This window comes from Nyctereutes procyonoides, unplaced genomic scaffold (assembly GCF_905146905.1).
Source record: "Nyctereutes procyonoides isolate TBG_1078 unplaced genomic scaffold, NYPRO_anot_genome, whole genome shotgun sequence".
NCBI lineage: Eukaryota > Metazoa > Chordata > Mammalia > Carnivora > Canidae > Nyctereutes > Nyctereutes procyonoides.
Window position 1 is genome coordinate 68,688,906 of NW_026575146.1, and position 15,689 is coordinate 68,704,594.

Here is a 15,689-nt window from a genome sequence, read left to right on the forward strand (position 1 = left end):
CAGCCGGCTGGCTTGCCCTGATAGGGCGTCCTGCATTTACTGCCTCGGGGTTTGCCGCAGCCCAGTGCAGGGCTTGTGCACACCGATGGCTCAGAAGGGGTGTGGGCTCCCATGTGCAGGGTGGGGAGGCACGGGGAGTTGGGGGGGGGGGCCAAGCAGGACAGGATTCCGCACGGAAAGCAGACAAGTTATCAAAGGAGGGTGAGGCAGAGGCTGGCAGAGGCTAGCAGAGACAGGCACAAGGAGGGGAGACAGAACACGCACGGGCAGGACAGGCTAACACAGTGGGCCACACCAGCACACACACCAATATCCCAGGGAGGAGGGGAGCAGGGCAGGGTGCATGTGGGGGTCCTGGGCTGGGAGCATAGTGCAGGGCCTCTGTGTCTGGAGGCACAGGCCCATCACAGACCAGGCCCTCATCCCACCCCCCCCACCCAACCCCGACCAGCCCCTCTCTGGCCCTCCTCTGCCAACACACCCACGGGACCCCCCCTCCTGCCCCTCCCCCACAAGTGCCCACAATGGGGACAGGTCAGAGCAGCTCAGCGGGAGAGCTGGAGCAAACCACTGAGGCAGGAAGAGATGGATGGGAGCCACACTCGTGAGAATTGCCATTTATTCCTGAAGTTGCCAAAATTATCACCAAGGATTCACCAAGGGGTGCGAACGGGGACGAGGAGGCTCAAACACTGATTGAGGGGCCAGTTGGGAGGGAGGGGGAAGGGTGGGGGGACCCCCAGCTGTCCCTCCCCTTTCTAATGCCACAGGAAAGGGGTCCTCCTCTGGCCAGCACCCCTCCCCATCCCCCATGTCCAGTTTGTCTCCAGGGAGGTGGGGTGGGGGGACATGGAAGAGGGTGTAGTGTGAGTGGGCCCCAGGAGGGGGAGGGTGCTGGGGTGGGGGCGGGGGTCCCCCCGCTTCACATGCACTCACAACACTGGTCTCTCAAGGAGCAGAAATGGGGGAAGCCAGGCCAGGCCAAATCCCCCCCCCCGGATTATAGGAGGAAGGGGTTAGTGTTGGGGGCTGGGGGGCCTGGAGGCATCATAGGGGGCAGGCCGGGGCCCCCGCCAAGGGGAGAGATGTATGTCGGTGGTACTCCAGGGACCGGAGGCACAGGGCTGAGCCGGAGCTGGTTCAGGGTAAGCGTCGCAGGGGGCGCGGGCTGAAAGGGGTTGGTGACGGAAGGGCCAGTGGTCGGAGCTCCTACAGGAGAGAAGAGAAGAGGAGACATGCAAAGCAGGGTCAGGGGTTGCCTGGGGAGGAGGTCAGTGGGCAGGACCGGCCTAGGAGGCCCACACTCACCGCTTGGCAGGAAGGGGTTGGAGGCCTTGGCTCCTGGCGGCGTGGGGCCTGGCCGGCTGACCAGCGAGTCCAGGTCAACGAGGGCTGCATTAGGCCCCAGGAATGACTCTGGTGTCTTCCGTGTGGGCGGTGGGGGGGTTGGAGCAACTGTGGGTGGGGGGCTCCCCACAGCCTCAGCCAGAGAGCCCCCGACCCCACTCATGTCGAATGCCCCAGGACTGCGGGGGGGCACCTCTCCAGCGAGCAGCTCCAGCTCTCCTAGAAGGAGCCAGAGAGGGGGTCAGGGGAAGATGAGCAGTGGGGACCTGGTACAGGGAGGCCGTGGTCCTGTGAGGCAGAGCCCAGGGAGGGACACGCATCCGAGGACACCAGCTGACAACCTGCAGGGCACAGACTACTGGGAAAGAGCCAGCGAGGGGCAACATGACCTAAGGGATGCTCCTCTGGTCCCACAGAAGCCCCACTGGTTCCCTGGTCCTCAATAGAAGCTTCATGGTGGGCAAACAAAATCCTAGCAGCCTTGGTGACTTCTGTTAGCTTGACATTTGGCTTAAAAAGAGAGATTTAGGAATCCTTTGTGATGTCAGGAAATGCACAAACTGGTGCAGAGATACAAGAAAAGGCCCAAAGGAAGGTCAACTGCAGACTGTGCAGTAACCAAGGGCCCTGGGGGATGAGTCGGGACTGTGGGGGCCCTGCCTGTCCTTCTCGGTTCACCTCCCAACTGTCCTGCATCCTCCCGCTCCTACAGGTCTGACTTACTCAAAGATGAGCAAAGAAAGGGAGCAAGGGGAATACCACTGCTGCAGGAAGACACATTCAGCGCCTCCCAGGTACAGGCTCCTGTGCCCTCCCAACACCTCGCAGGGACAGGTCTTATCTCTGCCTGGAGAAGATGCAGGAGACAGGACGCCCAAAGACAAGGTGCCCCATGGACAGGATGCCTGCTGGGCAAGGTGCTACCCTGAGGCAGCAGTGGGCATGCAAGGAAGGGGACACGGTGACCAGAGGCCCCTTGTGGTCACTGTGTTGCCACACTGCTGTCAACCCAGGTATAGCTGGTCAGGCCCTCAGACACACCCAGAGAAACGTTCCAGGGAAAGAAATCAATCAGGTCAGTATTTGGGGAAATTCCAGAAAGAAAACTCTTTATACTATTCTTACTATTCTTGCAAGTTTTCTCTAAGTATAAAGTTATTTGAAACAAACTTAAAACTTTCTTTTTGAAGATACAACATCAAACCTCAATAAAATTGCCCAGGTGCTAGGTCTCATCTGAGAGCTGCATCCACCTTGCTTAACCCCTCACTCAGAAGCAGTCCACAGGGACTGCAGGACCACCTGCTGAGGAGCCCACAGGCTGGGTGGGGCCAGGGTGGGGATGGTGGGTGGGGTGGGGCTCACCTGTGCTGCTCCCAGAGGTCGGTAGGGCTGTGCGCAGTCGGTCAAAGTCAGAGAACTCATCTGGCTCAGCATCAAACCCCACTGCTATATGGGCGGGATATCAGCTCAGCTCATCAAAGAGACCAGCCTCCCGCTCCCCCTGCCCCCCAGCACCCAGGATGTCGGCTCAGCTCATCGAGGGGTCCGGCCTCCTGCTGCCTCCCAGCACTGAGGAGACCAGACACATCCCACATTCACCTGTACACCTCCCACACCACACACACTCAGACCCTGTCTGCTTGACCCCAGAGCCCACCCAGTACCTACCTGCAGTGCCATTGGTGCTGGGCTTGGCAGGTGACCCTCCCCAGGGGTCCGAGAAGGCCGGGGCTGGAGCCCAGGGATCAGAGGCAGGGGGTCCACCAGCTGGGGCCCCACCTGGGTGAGGAAGGAGGCATGTGAGACGCTGGTGGCTGGAGGCACTGTTACCTAGAATCTGTGCCCATCCCCTCCAGCCTCTCCCTTCTAGGTCCATCACCTCCCCAAAGCCCCACCCTGCTCACCAATGCTGTAGGATACAGCTAGATATCCCAGGGGCTTCGGGCCCAGCCCCAGCCAGCCTTGTCCCCATAATCTAACCATGGTTCACACACTGCTGGGCCTCTGCCCATGTATCCGTTCCTGGCAAAGCCCTCCTCAGCCTTGGTGCCCCTAAGAAGCTCCCCAGCTGGGAAAGCAGCCTTGGGTGTGTGCCTCACCTAGGTGTGCCCAACTCCACACCTCAAGCCCCCACAGCTCCCTGAAGTCCCCACAGGGTATGTGACCCCCTTCCCAGCCTGCCTATGCCCAGGCTCCGCAGCCACCCCACCCTGACTCCACCCTAGCAGCCTCTCCACACCCCAACAGCCCGATACCCTTCCCATTGTCCTTCAAGGTTCTCTCACCCACTCTCCTCTGGGCTGTCTTATCTGACCCCCACAGCTGCCTGTCATCCACTTGACTATCTGTTCCTGTCCCCAGGGTATATCCCAGACTGCACACTGGATGTGGGGGCTGAAGCAGGAGGGCAATCAGCACTCACCATCAGAGCTCCCCCATGGGTCAGGCGTGGGCCCCTCTCCAGCAGCAGGGGCCTGGGTCCCACCCCAAGGGTCAACTGAGGGCCCCGCAGGGGCAGCAGGCCTCCAAGGGTCCCCAGAGGCTGGTGTAGGGGCCGGACCACCCCAGGGATCAGCAGCTGGAGGGACAGGGGCCCCACCCCAAGGGTCTGAGGTAGGGGCACTCATGGGCGCTGGGCCGCCCCAGGGGTCTGAGGCTGGTGGTGGAGCCGGGGCTGTGAAAACATCAGCAAGATCCATGAGGGATGACTGCAAGAGACAAAGGACAAAGAGCGTATATAGCATGAGCAGTGTAGCCAGGGGACTGGGAAGAGAACCTAGATGACAGACGCTACAGAAGAAGAGAGGGGAGAGTGAGCTAGAGTGTGATGGGGTGTGATGGGGGAAGCCCCACAGCCAAGGAGGGACGGCCAAGGGCCACGAGACAGGAGGAGTCAGCCTCCCCATCTCCCATTCCCGCTATGCCCCAGCTCTGTCTGCCTCCCCTACCACCAGCCCAGCCACCACCAAATGCCAAGAGTGCCACTGGCCCTGACCCAAACCCTCCATCCACTCCCAGTCCCCAGCAAGGACAGAGGCCAAGGTCCAAAGCTACCCCTCACCCACCCTCTGGGAGGTCTGCCTGGGTCTCCCACCCTGAGTCCACCCTGAACAGTCCTGGCCTAAGGCTGAGCACTCATCCCGCATCACCACATATTCCAGATGTCCAGGGCTACCCGTATGCACACATACACCCACACCCTTATGCATACAATCTCCCCACATCCGGGGATGAACCCAGCTAACCAGAGCACTCAGCATCTCTGGATACAGAAGTGCCACACCTCTTATCCCCACAGGACAAAAGTGGCAGGGTGCTGGGACCAAAGCCCTGCAACCCTGGTGCCACCTTCCTCCAGGACACTGAATTGTCAGGCATCAGTGAGACCCTTTGGCCAAGGCTGGCCTGAGCAAGCTTTTCTTTCTTTTCCTTTTTTTATTTTATTTTATTTATCCATGAGAAAGAGAGAGAGAGAAAGAGAGACAGAGAGACAGAGAGAGAGAGAGAGAGAGACATAGGCAGAGGGAGAAGCAGGCTCCATGCAAAAGCCCAATGTGGAACTCGATCCCAGCATCCTGGAATCACGACCTGAGCCAAAGGCAGATGCTCAACCTCTGAGCCACCCAGGTGCCCAAGCTTTTCTATCAAGAGCACCCCCATGGCTAACCAGCCAGCCAGCCCAACCTCGCTGCCCCCCACCCCCCTGCTGATCAGGAGGGCGTCTGCACTCCTTCACTGTGGAGGCACTCAAGACACCCACAGCGCCTGGTGAGACCACGGAGGAGGCCAACTTGGATGCCCCAGCTACACGGGTGACCTTGGCCCTGACATGTGGAGCAAACCCCGTCCACTCTCAGAGCCAAGAGAAGGGTTGAAGCAGCACAAACTGAAATAGCACCAAACCTCATTTGTCTACACTGGGGGGCCTAGAGGCCCAAAGGCTGGGGACCAGACAGGTCTCCCTCACCCACCAACCCTCGGGGTCCAGAACAATGTGAGTGTGGATGAACTCTATGCCGTCCCCTTCCTGCACAACCAGGTGGGGGCTTTCACTCTACTAAGCCACAAGAATTGACCAGCAGTAGCAACATCTCCCGCAGCAGATACAGGCAAAGGTCTCCGACAGAAGCATCTTCCAGTCTCCACACGTGTCCACAAGAAGATGGTTACCTGCTGCCGCTGCCACCCTGCCACCCTGTCCCAGACCCCTGCCCATGCTCACCTCCTCCTGGCCACCGGTCTCCCTCCTGCTCTCCTCTATAGCCATCTGCAGCCTCAGGTCATCCCCGCGGCGGATCCGCTCTTCCTGTTTGGGTCATGAAAGCAGGCAGCGAAGGAGGCTAAGAATGAGAGCAACTGGGGCCCAAGAACCCTCTCCCCCACAGACAAAAGTGACAAAATTAAAATGGGATGTGGACAATGTGTGAGAAGAAGGGGATGGGGAAGAACGTGTGGTCTGGGGGAACGGGGATGTAGGGATGGTGTGCCGGAGGTGGGCCTGGCTTGGCACTGCTCTGACAGGCCTGGGAAGCGTGTGGCCCAGGGGAAGATGGGCCTTCCCACCAGGTGCCTGACTGCAGTGTCTGCTGCTGGTTGGAGAGGACCAAGCCTTGGACTGTGGCGGAGCGCGAGGAAAGGGCTCCCTTGCCACCCAGAGCAGCTAAAAGGCACCTGCTTCCCGTACTGGGACTGCACCCACCTGAGGACCCATCTGAGGACCCATGTGACACAGGTCCCATAGCTGGAAATGCTGAGGCAAATTTGTGCACACTAGGGACAGGGCTGGAGGGGGCAGCAGGGAGGGGCAAGGAGACAGGGACCTGAGGAAGGTCTGAGGGGAGCCCTGGGAAGGGTAGGGGGGCTGCTCTGACCTTGTCGTGCTCCTCTCGGCTCAAACTAAGGGCCAGCTGGAGCTGGACGTCATCCTCGGGGCCGCAGGACGGGGGCTGGGGGAGAGAGAGTATGAAGGGGCCGGGGCGGGACACAAGATGGGGAGAGAGAGGGAGGGGGAAGGAGAAGAGGAAAGACAGACACACACACAGAGCAACAGAGGAGAGCCAGGGATGGAAAGAGCCGCAGACACAGTCACACACAAGAGACAAGCATGGGACAGGAGCTGTGAGGGACAGGCATCCCTGAGAGAAGAGACAAGAATGCCCAGGACGAGGAGAGGAAGACCAGGTCAGGGGGCAAGGGGAGGGAGAGACAGAATGAAGCAGGGAGGGAGGGACAGCAAGAGAGGTGGGGGAGGGGGAGACAGAGAGCACAGGCCCTTAGGACCTGAGGGGTGAGGGATGGAGATGGGATGGCAGAACCAAAGTCAAAACGCCCTGCCGCGCCCGTCACACCCACCCAGGCCAGTACCTGGTCAGCCTCCTCCTTGCTCATGGCCAGGGCTAGCTGGAGCTGCAGCTCCTCCTCCCCGCTACTCTGTGGCCACGCCTGTTCTGCCTCGGGTGGGGGCCCGGAGCCCACCGCTGCTGAGGAGGCTGCAGTGGCAAAAAGCAACTGACACAGGTGGAAAAAAAGAAGGGGACCCTGTAGCCCCAACATTGGGCTTCCACTGGGGGTGGGGGCAGGTTGGTGAGCCAGGTTTGTCCAGCACCCCCGGAAGATGAGGGACGGGGGTCAAGGAAGGACAGCCCTGCTGGCCCAAAACCACAAGTCCACCAGGTAAGGGAGGAAGCTTGGGAGCCTCAGAGCCCATGACTGGAGTTCCCACACAGTATGCCTGGGGCCTGGTACAGAGCCCATGGGGACACAGGTCCTTCATCCCTGGTCCCACAAAGCTCCCAGCGTGTCCAGGGCCTGCATTTTCAGAGCTAGTGGAGAACTGTGTGGCAGGGACCAGCTGGCATTAGGGGAAGGACGGTACCAGCATCCTCAGCCCCCAACCCCTTCCTGGGTGTGACTGACACAAGAGGTGACTGGCAGGAGGAAAGAAAGGGAAGGAGGGACAGAGAATGTGAAGGAGGTGACCACCTGCAAGGAGGGATGAGCGGGGCACAGGGCCTAACAGGTAAAGGACCAGCTAAGCTTGCAGGACATGCCCACCTGCTCCTCCCAGCTGGCCCTCCTCAGAGAGCTGTCACTAATCTCTGACCTTGGGCAGCCCCCCGGCAGGACCAAGGGAGCACCATATGGCAGCTCCAGGGCCTGGGTGGAGGGCAGGGACATACCTGGGCCCTCTAGTGGCTCTTGGTCAACATCTGGGGGTGAACAGAACACTTCTCAGCTCTCGAGTCCCACAGTGTGGGGGAAGGGACAGGGAAGGACCCTCCTATGAGGGGATAGCCTAAAGCTGAACTCTAGCCCACCTGGCTCGGAATGAGGGGGAGCAAGAGGGCTCGGCACCTGGACACAAGGCACCTGGCAAGGAGGCACCCCAGACCCTTGGCCACCAGGGTATTTGAGAAAGCCAGGGTGGAGGAGGCTGGGCTGGACCTCCTGGGGGCAGCAGGCCTCACCAGTGGCAGTCTGTGCCAGCTTCTCTTTGGTCTTGAGCGCATGGGCACGCTCCTCTCGCAGCCGGTCCTCGTCACGCAGCAGGGCTACCAGCTGTTTGGCCTTCTCACGCACGTTCACACCCTGGTCCTTGCCATCACGGTCCACATACTGGAAGTCCTTCAGCGTTTGCACAGCATACATGTTCTCCTTGCACTGCTGAGACACACGCTCCGAGCCGGTTTTGATGAGGTACTCCATCAGGGTCATGGCCTTCGGGGCAGGGGGGCACACCAGTCACTCACGAGGCAGCCAGGATCCCAGTCCCACATAACCAACCCACATAATATCAGCAGGTGGAGAAACAGACGTGGCCCATCAGCACAGCGGGCACTACCTGGGCATAAGAAAGGACGAAGCACAGCTGCGTGCTGCCGCCTGCAGACCCTGAAGACGTGCTGAGTGTAAGTAACCAGATGCCAGAGCACACACGGCCCACGATTGTGCTCACGTGAGACATCCTCAGGCACATCCACGGAGGAAGGATGTTCATGGCTGCCAGGGGCTGGGTGACTCTTAATGGGAAGGGGTTTGTGTTCAGGATGACAGAAATACACTAGACCAGGGCGGCGGGGACAGCTGCCCACCCTGGGAACATGCTCGATGCCACGGCACTGCGCACTTTATGAGGGTGACTCATACGGCATGGCGTCTACATGTGTCTCGATAAAAAGACATAAGTAGGGAAATAACAAGTGTGGTCACTGCAGCCCCACCCGGGCTTCCCTGAGGGGTGCAGACCCCGCTCTATTTCTCTAAAAGGAAAACCCAAAGTAAGACAGCCAAAGAGACATGCCTGTTAAACGACACTCAAGGCACCCAAGACACAGGAATGGAGCTGCTTTCCCTACCGTCCTGTACACCTGGGAAGCGTCACCACCTCCAATTTAAGACTTTCCCACTCTGAGGATGACAGAGAGGCAACTCCCTTACCCGAATTGGGAGTCTGGAGGGAGGTGCCGAGCCTGCAGGGGTGGTTGAGACCCCGGCTCTCTGTAGGGGACATGTGTGTCCTGGGAACAGGAGGAACAAGAGGACAGGGACACAGGAGCACCTTGTGATAGCTTTTGCATTTTAGGACAGGAGAACAAAGTCTCTTTTCAACAAGTTGAAATCAAATGAGAGGGTGCCTGAGTGGCTCAGTCAGTTAAGCATTTCCCTTCAGCTCAGGTCAAATCCTAGAGTCCTGGGATTGAGCCCAGGATTGGGCTCCCTGCTCAGTGGAGAGCCTGATTCTCCCCCTGCCTCTGTCTCTCAAGCTTGTGCGCGCGCATACCCGCACTCTTTCTTTTTCTTTCTCACATGAATAAATAAAATCTTAAACACATGCACAGAGACACACATGAGAAAAAAATCTACAAGGCCACAGACAAGGGTGCACGTCAGTGTGTGCCCCAGAGCAAGGTGACACAAAGGGAGGACCTGGCCGATTCAGCTGAGCTGGCTCAGCAGTTGCAGGACCTGCCAGGGAGCCCTGCTGTGGGTCAGCACTAACTCCCTGCCACCCACGGGAGCCAGGCCTGGATCTGGCAGGCTTCCTGAAGGTGTGTGAACAGAATGTGTGCCAGTAATCACAGATTAGTCTTTAACCAGCCCTTGGGGTGTTTATGCATTACAGGGGAAAGGAAAGAAGCAATCATGCTGCCAGTCACACCTGGGCTAGAAGGCAGGCAGGCTCCACCAGTCCTGGGCCAGCTGTGCTAGGACTAGAAGGGCAGCACATAGCACACATCACACACCAGTCTCCCAGCAGGTCAGACCAACAGTTAAACTATGTGAGACCAACAGATCCCAGATAAACCTTGCCTCAGTCCAGAATGGGATTCCCACCCAAAAAATTATAAGAACTCGTTTCCAGGCTCTGGAAACTTTCAAAGTACAGTTAAATAGACAATGAACCCGGAAATAACCCAAACACCCACCAAGAGTCAAATGCACATGTATGAGGCAGTGTGCTCATGTGATGCGAGCAGCACACACAGCAAGATAATGTAAAGAAACCTCCCAGATGTGGCGGGGACCAACCTAAGCAGACACAAAGAACCATGTGCATGAGCCCATGGAAAGTTCTAGAACGAGCTTGGCAGACAGAAGGCAGGGTAGGATGCTTCTGGGGGAGGGGTGTGCTGAGCAAGCCTGGGGGAGCCAGGGACAGCCTCTGTCTCCATCTGGGTGCTGGCTACACAGGTGTGTGCACGTGAGAGAGCAGATCAGGCTGTATGCTCAAGATGGGTGCCGCAACAGCAAACGTGAACATTTTCTCAAAAGCAAGCGGCGGGACAACCCAATAGCCTCTGTTAATTTTCAAAACCACTTGCTCACAGAGGTGGAACAACATTGGCATATGGGAGTTAGTCTAAAACAAGGACCGCAACCTTCTAAAAGGCCCAGGTGATCAACAGCCCAGCTTTTCAGGCCACACGGCCCCTGTGCTGATCCCTCAGCTCCATGTGACAGAGGACACACAGGCCTGTCCGAACCGACAGAACTTTACCTACGAACACAGGTGGTAGGCCAGCTTTGGCCCACGGACCATAGCGTTTTGACCTCGGTTTAAGAAACAAAACTTGGGGCATCCCCGATGGCTCAGCGGTTTAGCACCACCTTTGGCCCAGGGCGTGATCCTGGAGACCAGGGATTGAGTCCCGCATCAGGGTCCCTGCATGGAGCCTGCTTCTCCCTCTGCCTGTGTCTCTGCCTCTCTCTCTCATAAGTAAATAAAATCTTAAAAAAAAAAAACAACTTGAGACCACTAAGTCCTTGAAGCTGGAGGTGACACAACTGAGCTAGGAGAATGGGGCTCCTCTCCCACCCCCTGCCCTCCTTGTGCCTCAGTGTCCCCTCCTAAGAGGGACCAAAAAATGTACTTCACGGGGGTTCTGTGCCCACAGCAGCATGTCTCCAGCAGAGCAGAGCCCCACAGGGCTCATCTCCCTGCCACACGGTCCATGAGCCCCACCAAGCTGCTCTCAAGGTTTCAAGAGGCCCTCCCAGTCCTGTCCCCTCCCTTCACCTCCACACGAAGGCTCATCCAGACTCCCGACCCTTTCCCTGATTCTCAGCTACACAAACACCACCCAGTCCTTCACAACAAAGAGCCAAATAATTGATGCAGCACAGACTCTGTGGGAATGAGGACCCACCCCAGGTTTGTTGAGATGGGCATACAAATGAGCCAGAGCATTTTCAGGTCTCAGGAACAGGACAGAGCGTGGCCAGCACAGGCCCCAGCTGGAGTCCATGGGTCTGGGGCTTCATCTGCCTGGTCCGTGGCCATAAAGAGTAGGCCCTCAACCAACATTCAAAGGCGTCGGCAGCAAGAGGACTCCCTGACACTGCTGCACCTCACACCAGCTCCACCCCCAGCAGCCAGACCCTCACATGGAAGGAGGTCCACAGGCCACTCTGAGCCACACAGCCAGGAGTGGGACCTGGGCACCTGCCCCAGCCCATGCCCAATGCCAATTCCCAAACGAAGGGGAGGACACCAGGCCCCAGGATAGAAGACAGGAAACCACCTCACTGAGCATTGCCCAAAGACATGTTCCCTTTGACCACCACCCATGGTCTTGTCTGTTCACTGAAAGAGGACACATGCACGTGTCACTGGGGACCAGTCAACAGACTCTCTATGAGGGGCACTCTACCTACATTTACCAAAATGACACAGGCATGCGCCCCTCGACCCAGAACTTCCACTTCTAGAGAATGACAAACATACAAGGATATCCATGGCAGTCCTGTTCACAGAAGCAATACATCACAGACCACTTAAAAATTCATCATTGGGTAACTAGCAGGTGACAGGAGAGAGAAAGGAAAAAAGGTAGCAAACCTGCTATATTCTGATGTGAAACGATCTGTAATATTTAAACTCATCTTTTTTTTTTTTTTAGAACTGGGGTACAGCTTATATGTGATCAAACCCACTGATTTTCACGTGCACTTCTGGGTTCTGATACAGGATGGTACCATGGCCCCCAAATTCCCTGGTGCCTGGGGACGCGCACACACGGGTCATCCTGGAGGACCACACACAAGCTGAGGACACCAGCTGCCCCGAGAGGGACCAGGGCTGTGGGTGCACAGAAGGACGAACACCATGCACCTGCTTCGACCTTCTATGTGGATGAATCTTGTGAATGTGCTATGTTTTCAAAGTGAAGTTTAGATCACAGGACTCAAACTCTTAAACCCTTGTGTTTCTTGCCCTTGTTAAATGAGAAGAGGAACAAAAGGAGAGAGATTTCATGTGAAGACCTAGAACTCCAGCTCCTCCTGCAAACTGGGAAGGCTGGACCTGATGGCACTCCCAGCAGAGCCCCGCACCTACCCATGAAGACGTGTGCACGTGAAGCCCGCTGCAGCCCGGGCACTGACCTTGTAGACGTGCCGCCAGTTCTTGCCATGGTCATTGAGCCGCTTCCAGATCATGCTCATGATCTCAGAGAAAGCAACAACGTTGTAAGTGAGGTCCGCGATCTCAGACATTAGGGAGCTGGATGGGCCCCAGGGGTCGTTGCTTGTGGCTTCTCGGACCTTGATCTCGGCCTCCGAGTAGTTGTGGACTATGTTTTTCATCTGGCGCCGCAGGGACGAGGTCGACATGGTGGCAGGTGGTGGCGAGCCCCTTGGGGTGTAGAGAGAGGAGGAAGCTCGAAGAAGCAGACAGCGGCAGGGGCTGCTGGGTCACCACATCTGAGGAGGAAAGACCCTTTGGAAACACAAGTGGGACCTGGGGCTGGCTGGTGCACACCCTCCTGGGGCTCCCCCCTGCCCCTGGGGCCTAGAAGCTTCTGGCTTCTGTTAACCCCTGACTTAGGCAGTCTACCTTTCAGTTCCTCAAACATGCCCAGCTCCTTCCTGCTTGGGGGCGCTGCTCAGCGAGGCAGAATGTACCACAGAGGATCGCAGGTTGGGGCACCTCAGCTAGGCACATCCCAGCCACCTGCCTTGGGTGGGCCAGGAACTCTGGCATTTCCATTTTCCGCTCTAACAAGTGGGGTTTTATCCCATAACCCAGTGGATAGGAAGTATGCTGTGAACACAAGATGAACACCCTGCTCTTCCTCTCCCTCACTGCCCAGGTCACTCCCACTCACCCCGAGAGCTCTGTGTAAGATTCCCAAATTTCACACCCAAACACCATGGTCATTGTTGCCCAGGGGCCCCAGAGGCAGACTGTGCCACCCTCGTGACTTTATACTAGTCCAACTCTGTAGCTACAGTCAACCCTTGAACTCCAGGGGGACAGACACCACGTCTACATGGACGTGACTTTTCCAAACAGAGCAGCTGACCCAGAAGAGCTGGAAGGAGGGAGGGCAGGGAAGACCTCCAGAGCAGGAGTGGACAGGACAGACCCTGAGGCAGACGCAAGGACACATGGAGAGGAGACCAGAAAGGAACAAAGAGGCGAGAGGCGGAGAATGCCAGGGGTACGAGGCGTCCCAAGGGTGGGAAAGCTGGAGGTTCAGGGAGGAGAGATAAGGATGAGCATGGCTGCTGCCTAGGTCCCTGCAGCATGCCAGGCACTCCTGGACCAAAAGATGACCATTATCTCATCCAATGCCACCAGCCTCATTCTAACTGACAAGAAGACAAGGGTTCACGGAGGCTTAACAACTCAGCCAAGGTCACACCCAGCACAGCAGCAGACTCAACCTCTGGCTGCTTGGACACCAAAACTTACACTTTTAAACTAACTGGTGCTGAAACGAAGGCAACGGAAGAAAGAGAAGGCTGGGAAGCAGGCAGACAGTGACCGTGACAGCAAGCAGTGACATGACCCTACTCTGTGCCAGGCATTCTGCCCCGTGCTTTACGCACAGTGACTCAACTAATCCTCGCAACTCCATGATTCACAGCATCTCACAGGGTAGGGAACTGAGGCACAGCAAGAGCCGCCTTTCCCTGGCTCCAGAGTGGACTCTGACAACCACAGTCCACATCTATGCCGACAAGCCTCCCACAACCCGCCTACATCCTGGACAGGCAGCCAGCCCCAGCTCTGAACTCAGGCACTGAGACACACACAAAGACACACACAGTCAGGGGGCCGAGCAGGCCAGCCGGAAACACTGAGGTGAAGAGCTGAGGGGACCAACACAGAGGACACAGAGGGACAGGAACAAGACAAACAAGTGGAGAAAGAGGCGTCAAGAAACCTGGATGGAGGAGACACAGGGAGCTGAAGCCACAGGAGACAGACACGTGGCAGATGACACAGAGCAAACACAGAGACCCAGAACGAAAGGACAGCAACCTGGCACTGCAAATTTACAGGAGAAAAACATGGTACAGAACACACAAAGCTTGGGCCCAAACTCTGGCTGTGAGCTACCAACAGGAGCCAGTCTGCACAACTCTGACACACAGCAAAGAATTCCTACCTGGCAGGCCTGGTGATTAAATACGATGGGTACATACAGTGCTTAGCTCCCTGTCCCACAGATAGTGGGACCTCAATAACGCTGCCCGCCAGTCATTACCAGAAGCAAAGAGCATTTCCAAAAGTGTGGTAACGGAAGATGCTGCATTCTAACTGCAATTGTAGGAAAGTGCGTTAGAAAAAACGTCAGGGCATCACACAGCTAAGATTTCAGATACTGCTTAGGATGGGACCAAGTTTTCCAAAATAAACGGATTCAAAGAAAGGTTATCAGATCAGACGGAGGACAAATGCGAGGGCAAATCCTGCGAGGGGCGTTCAAAGGACTCACAGAACACAGAGCGCGGGTCGGGATCTGTGAGCAATCATGGAATCCAGAGCTCCGGGCGGCGGACCGCAGGGCCACGTCCGTGCACACCCACAGCCCCAACCTGGCGGGCGAGGGGGCCGGGGTGTCACCCCAGATATACCACAGGCCGGCGAGCACGGATGGGGCCTGCCCGCGGAGCCCGGCTCCCGAGAACCCGCGGGAGGGCACAGGGGGGCCCCGGGCTGCAGGGAGGAGCGCGAGGACTGCAATGAATGGGAAACAGGCGACACGTAAGCCCCGAGGCCCGGGAACTGCAGACACGAAGCCCGGCCGTCACCCCGAGCGCCGCGCGCGGATCCCAGCGGACAGCGACGCCCGCAGCAACTGAGGCCAGGGCGCAGGCCGGCGGACGCCCGAGGCCGGCTGGCCGCACACACACAAAGGCCGCGGGGCTGAGCCGACGGGCCACACGCGACGGACGCCCGAGCGCCCTCAGCCCGCTGCGCCCCTGGACCGCGCTCACCTCGGCCCCTCACGCCGGGCTCCGGGGGGTCATGGCGGGCAACCCCCTGCCCCCGCTCGGCCTCGGTGTCGCGGGGCGCGCGCCTGGCCGCGGGCGGCGGACGGACAGGCGCACTCGGGTGCACCGACGGAAGCACGGAGTGGGCCGCACGCCGACGGCCCCGCCGCCCCGGCGCCCGGGAGGGGCGCAGAGAGCCGGGCGGGGGAGGGGAGCCGCTGAGCGGACGGGAAGCAACCGGAGGCGACGGACCGGAAGCGGAAGTGGCGACACGCTCCTCCCTCTGCGCCGCACCCGGCGTACTCGCCCGCAAGGAGCCTACGCAGCCGCTACTTCCGCGGCCCTGCCCGCCCCCTACTCAGCGTCACTTCCGGCGCGCAGGCACCCCCGCAAAACCCAGGGGCCAACCTCGGAGAGCAGGCCTTATTAGAGGGATGAGGGCCGGCCAGCGCGGCCGAAGGCGGCGGAGAAGGGACCGTGTAATCGCCAGCTCACGCGGCCACGCCGCCCTCTGCACCTTGCGGCGCTTTGGGGAACTGGCGTCGCCAACACCGCCTCCCCACCGCGCGAGCTAGCCTGCCGCCACGCCCCCCTCCGGCCGGAGCAGGCGGCCA

General features: G+C 58.4%; 1 protein-coding gene across 9 annotated transcripts; it reads right to left on the bottom strand.

Annotated features, from left to right (window-relative positions):
- Nucleotides 1-602: 602 nt before the first annotated feature.
- Nucleotides 603-15,343, bottom strand: EPN1 (epsin 1). 9 transcript variants are annotated; one of them, XM_055309491.1, is made up of 12 exons: nt 15,079-15,343; nt 12,686-12,892; nt 12,235-12,552; nt 7,818-8,067; nt 6,715-6,839; nt 6,222-6,296; nt 5,573-5,656; nt 3,773-4,058; nt 3,019-3,129; nt 2,713-2,796; nt 1,309-1,566; nt 603-1,209 (listed from the first exon to the last, which is right to left on the bottom strand). In XM_055309491.1, exons 3-12 carry the CDS (start codon nt 12,460-12,462, stop codon nt 1,001-1,003), a joined length of 1,710 nt encoding a protein of 569 aa, XP_055165466.1. In that variant the 5' UTR covers nt 12,463-12,552; nt 12,686-12,892; nt 15,079-15,343; the 3' UTR covers nt 603-1,000. The 9 variants fall into 9 exon arrangements, with proteins under 9 accessions (XP_055165466.1, XP_055165464.1, XP_055165460.1 ...); XM_055309489.1 differs by having other exon boundaries at nt 12,235-12,568; XM_055309485.1 differs by lacking the exon at nt 12,686-12,892 and adding an exon at nt 14,577-14,818 and having other exon boundaries at nt 2,713-2,793; nt 12,235-12,484.
- Between the last annotated feature and the right edge of the window lie 346 nt (nt 15,344-15,689).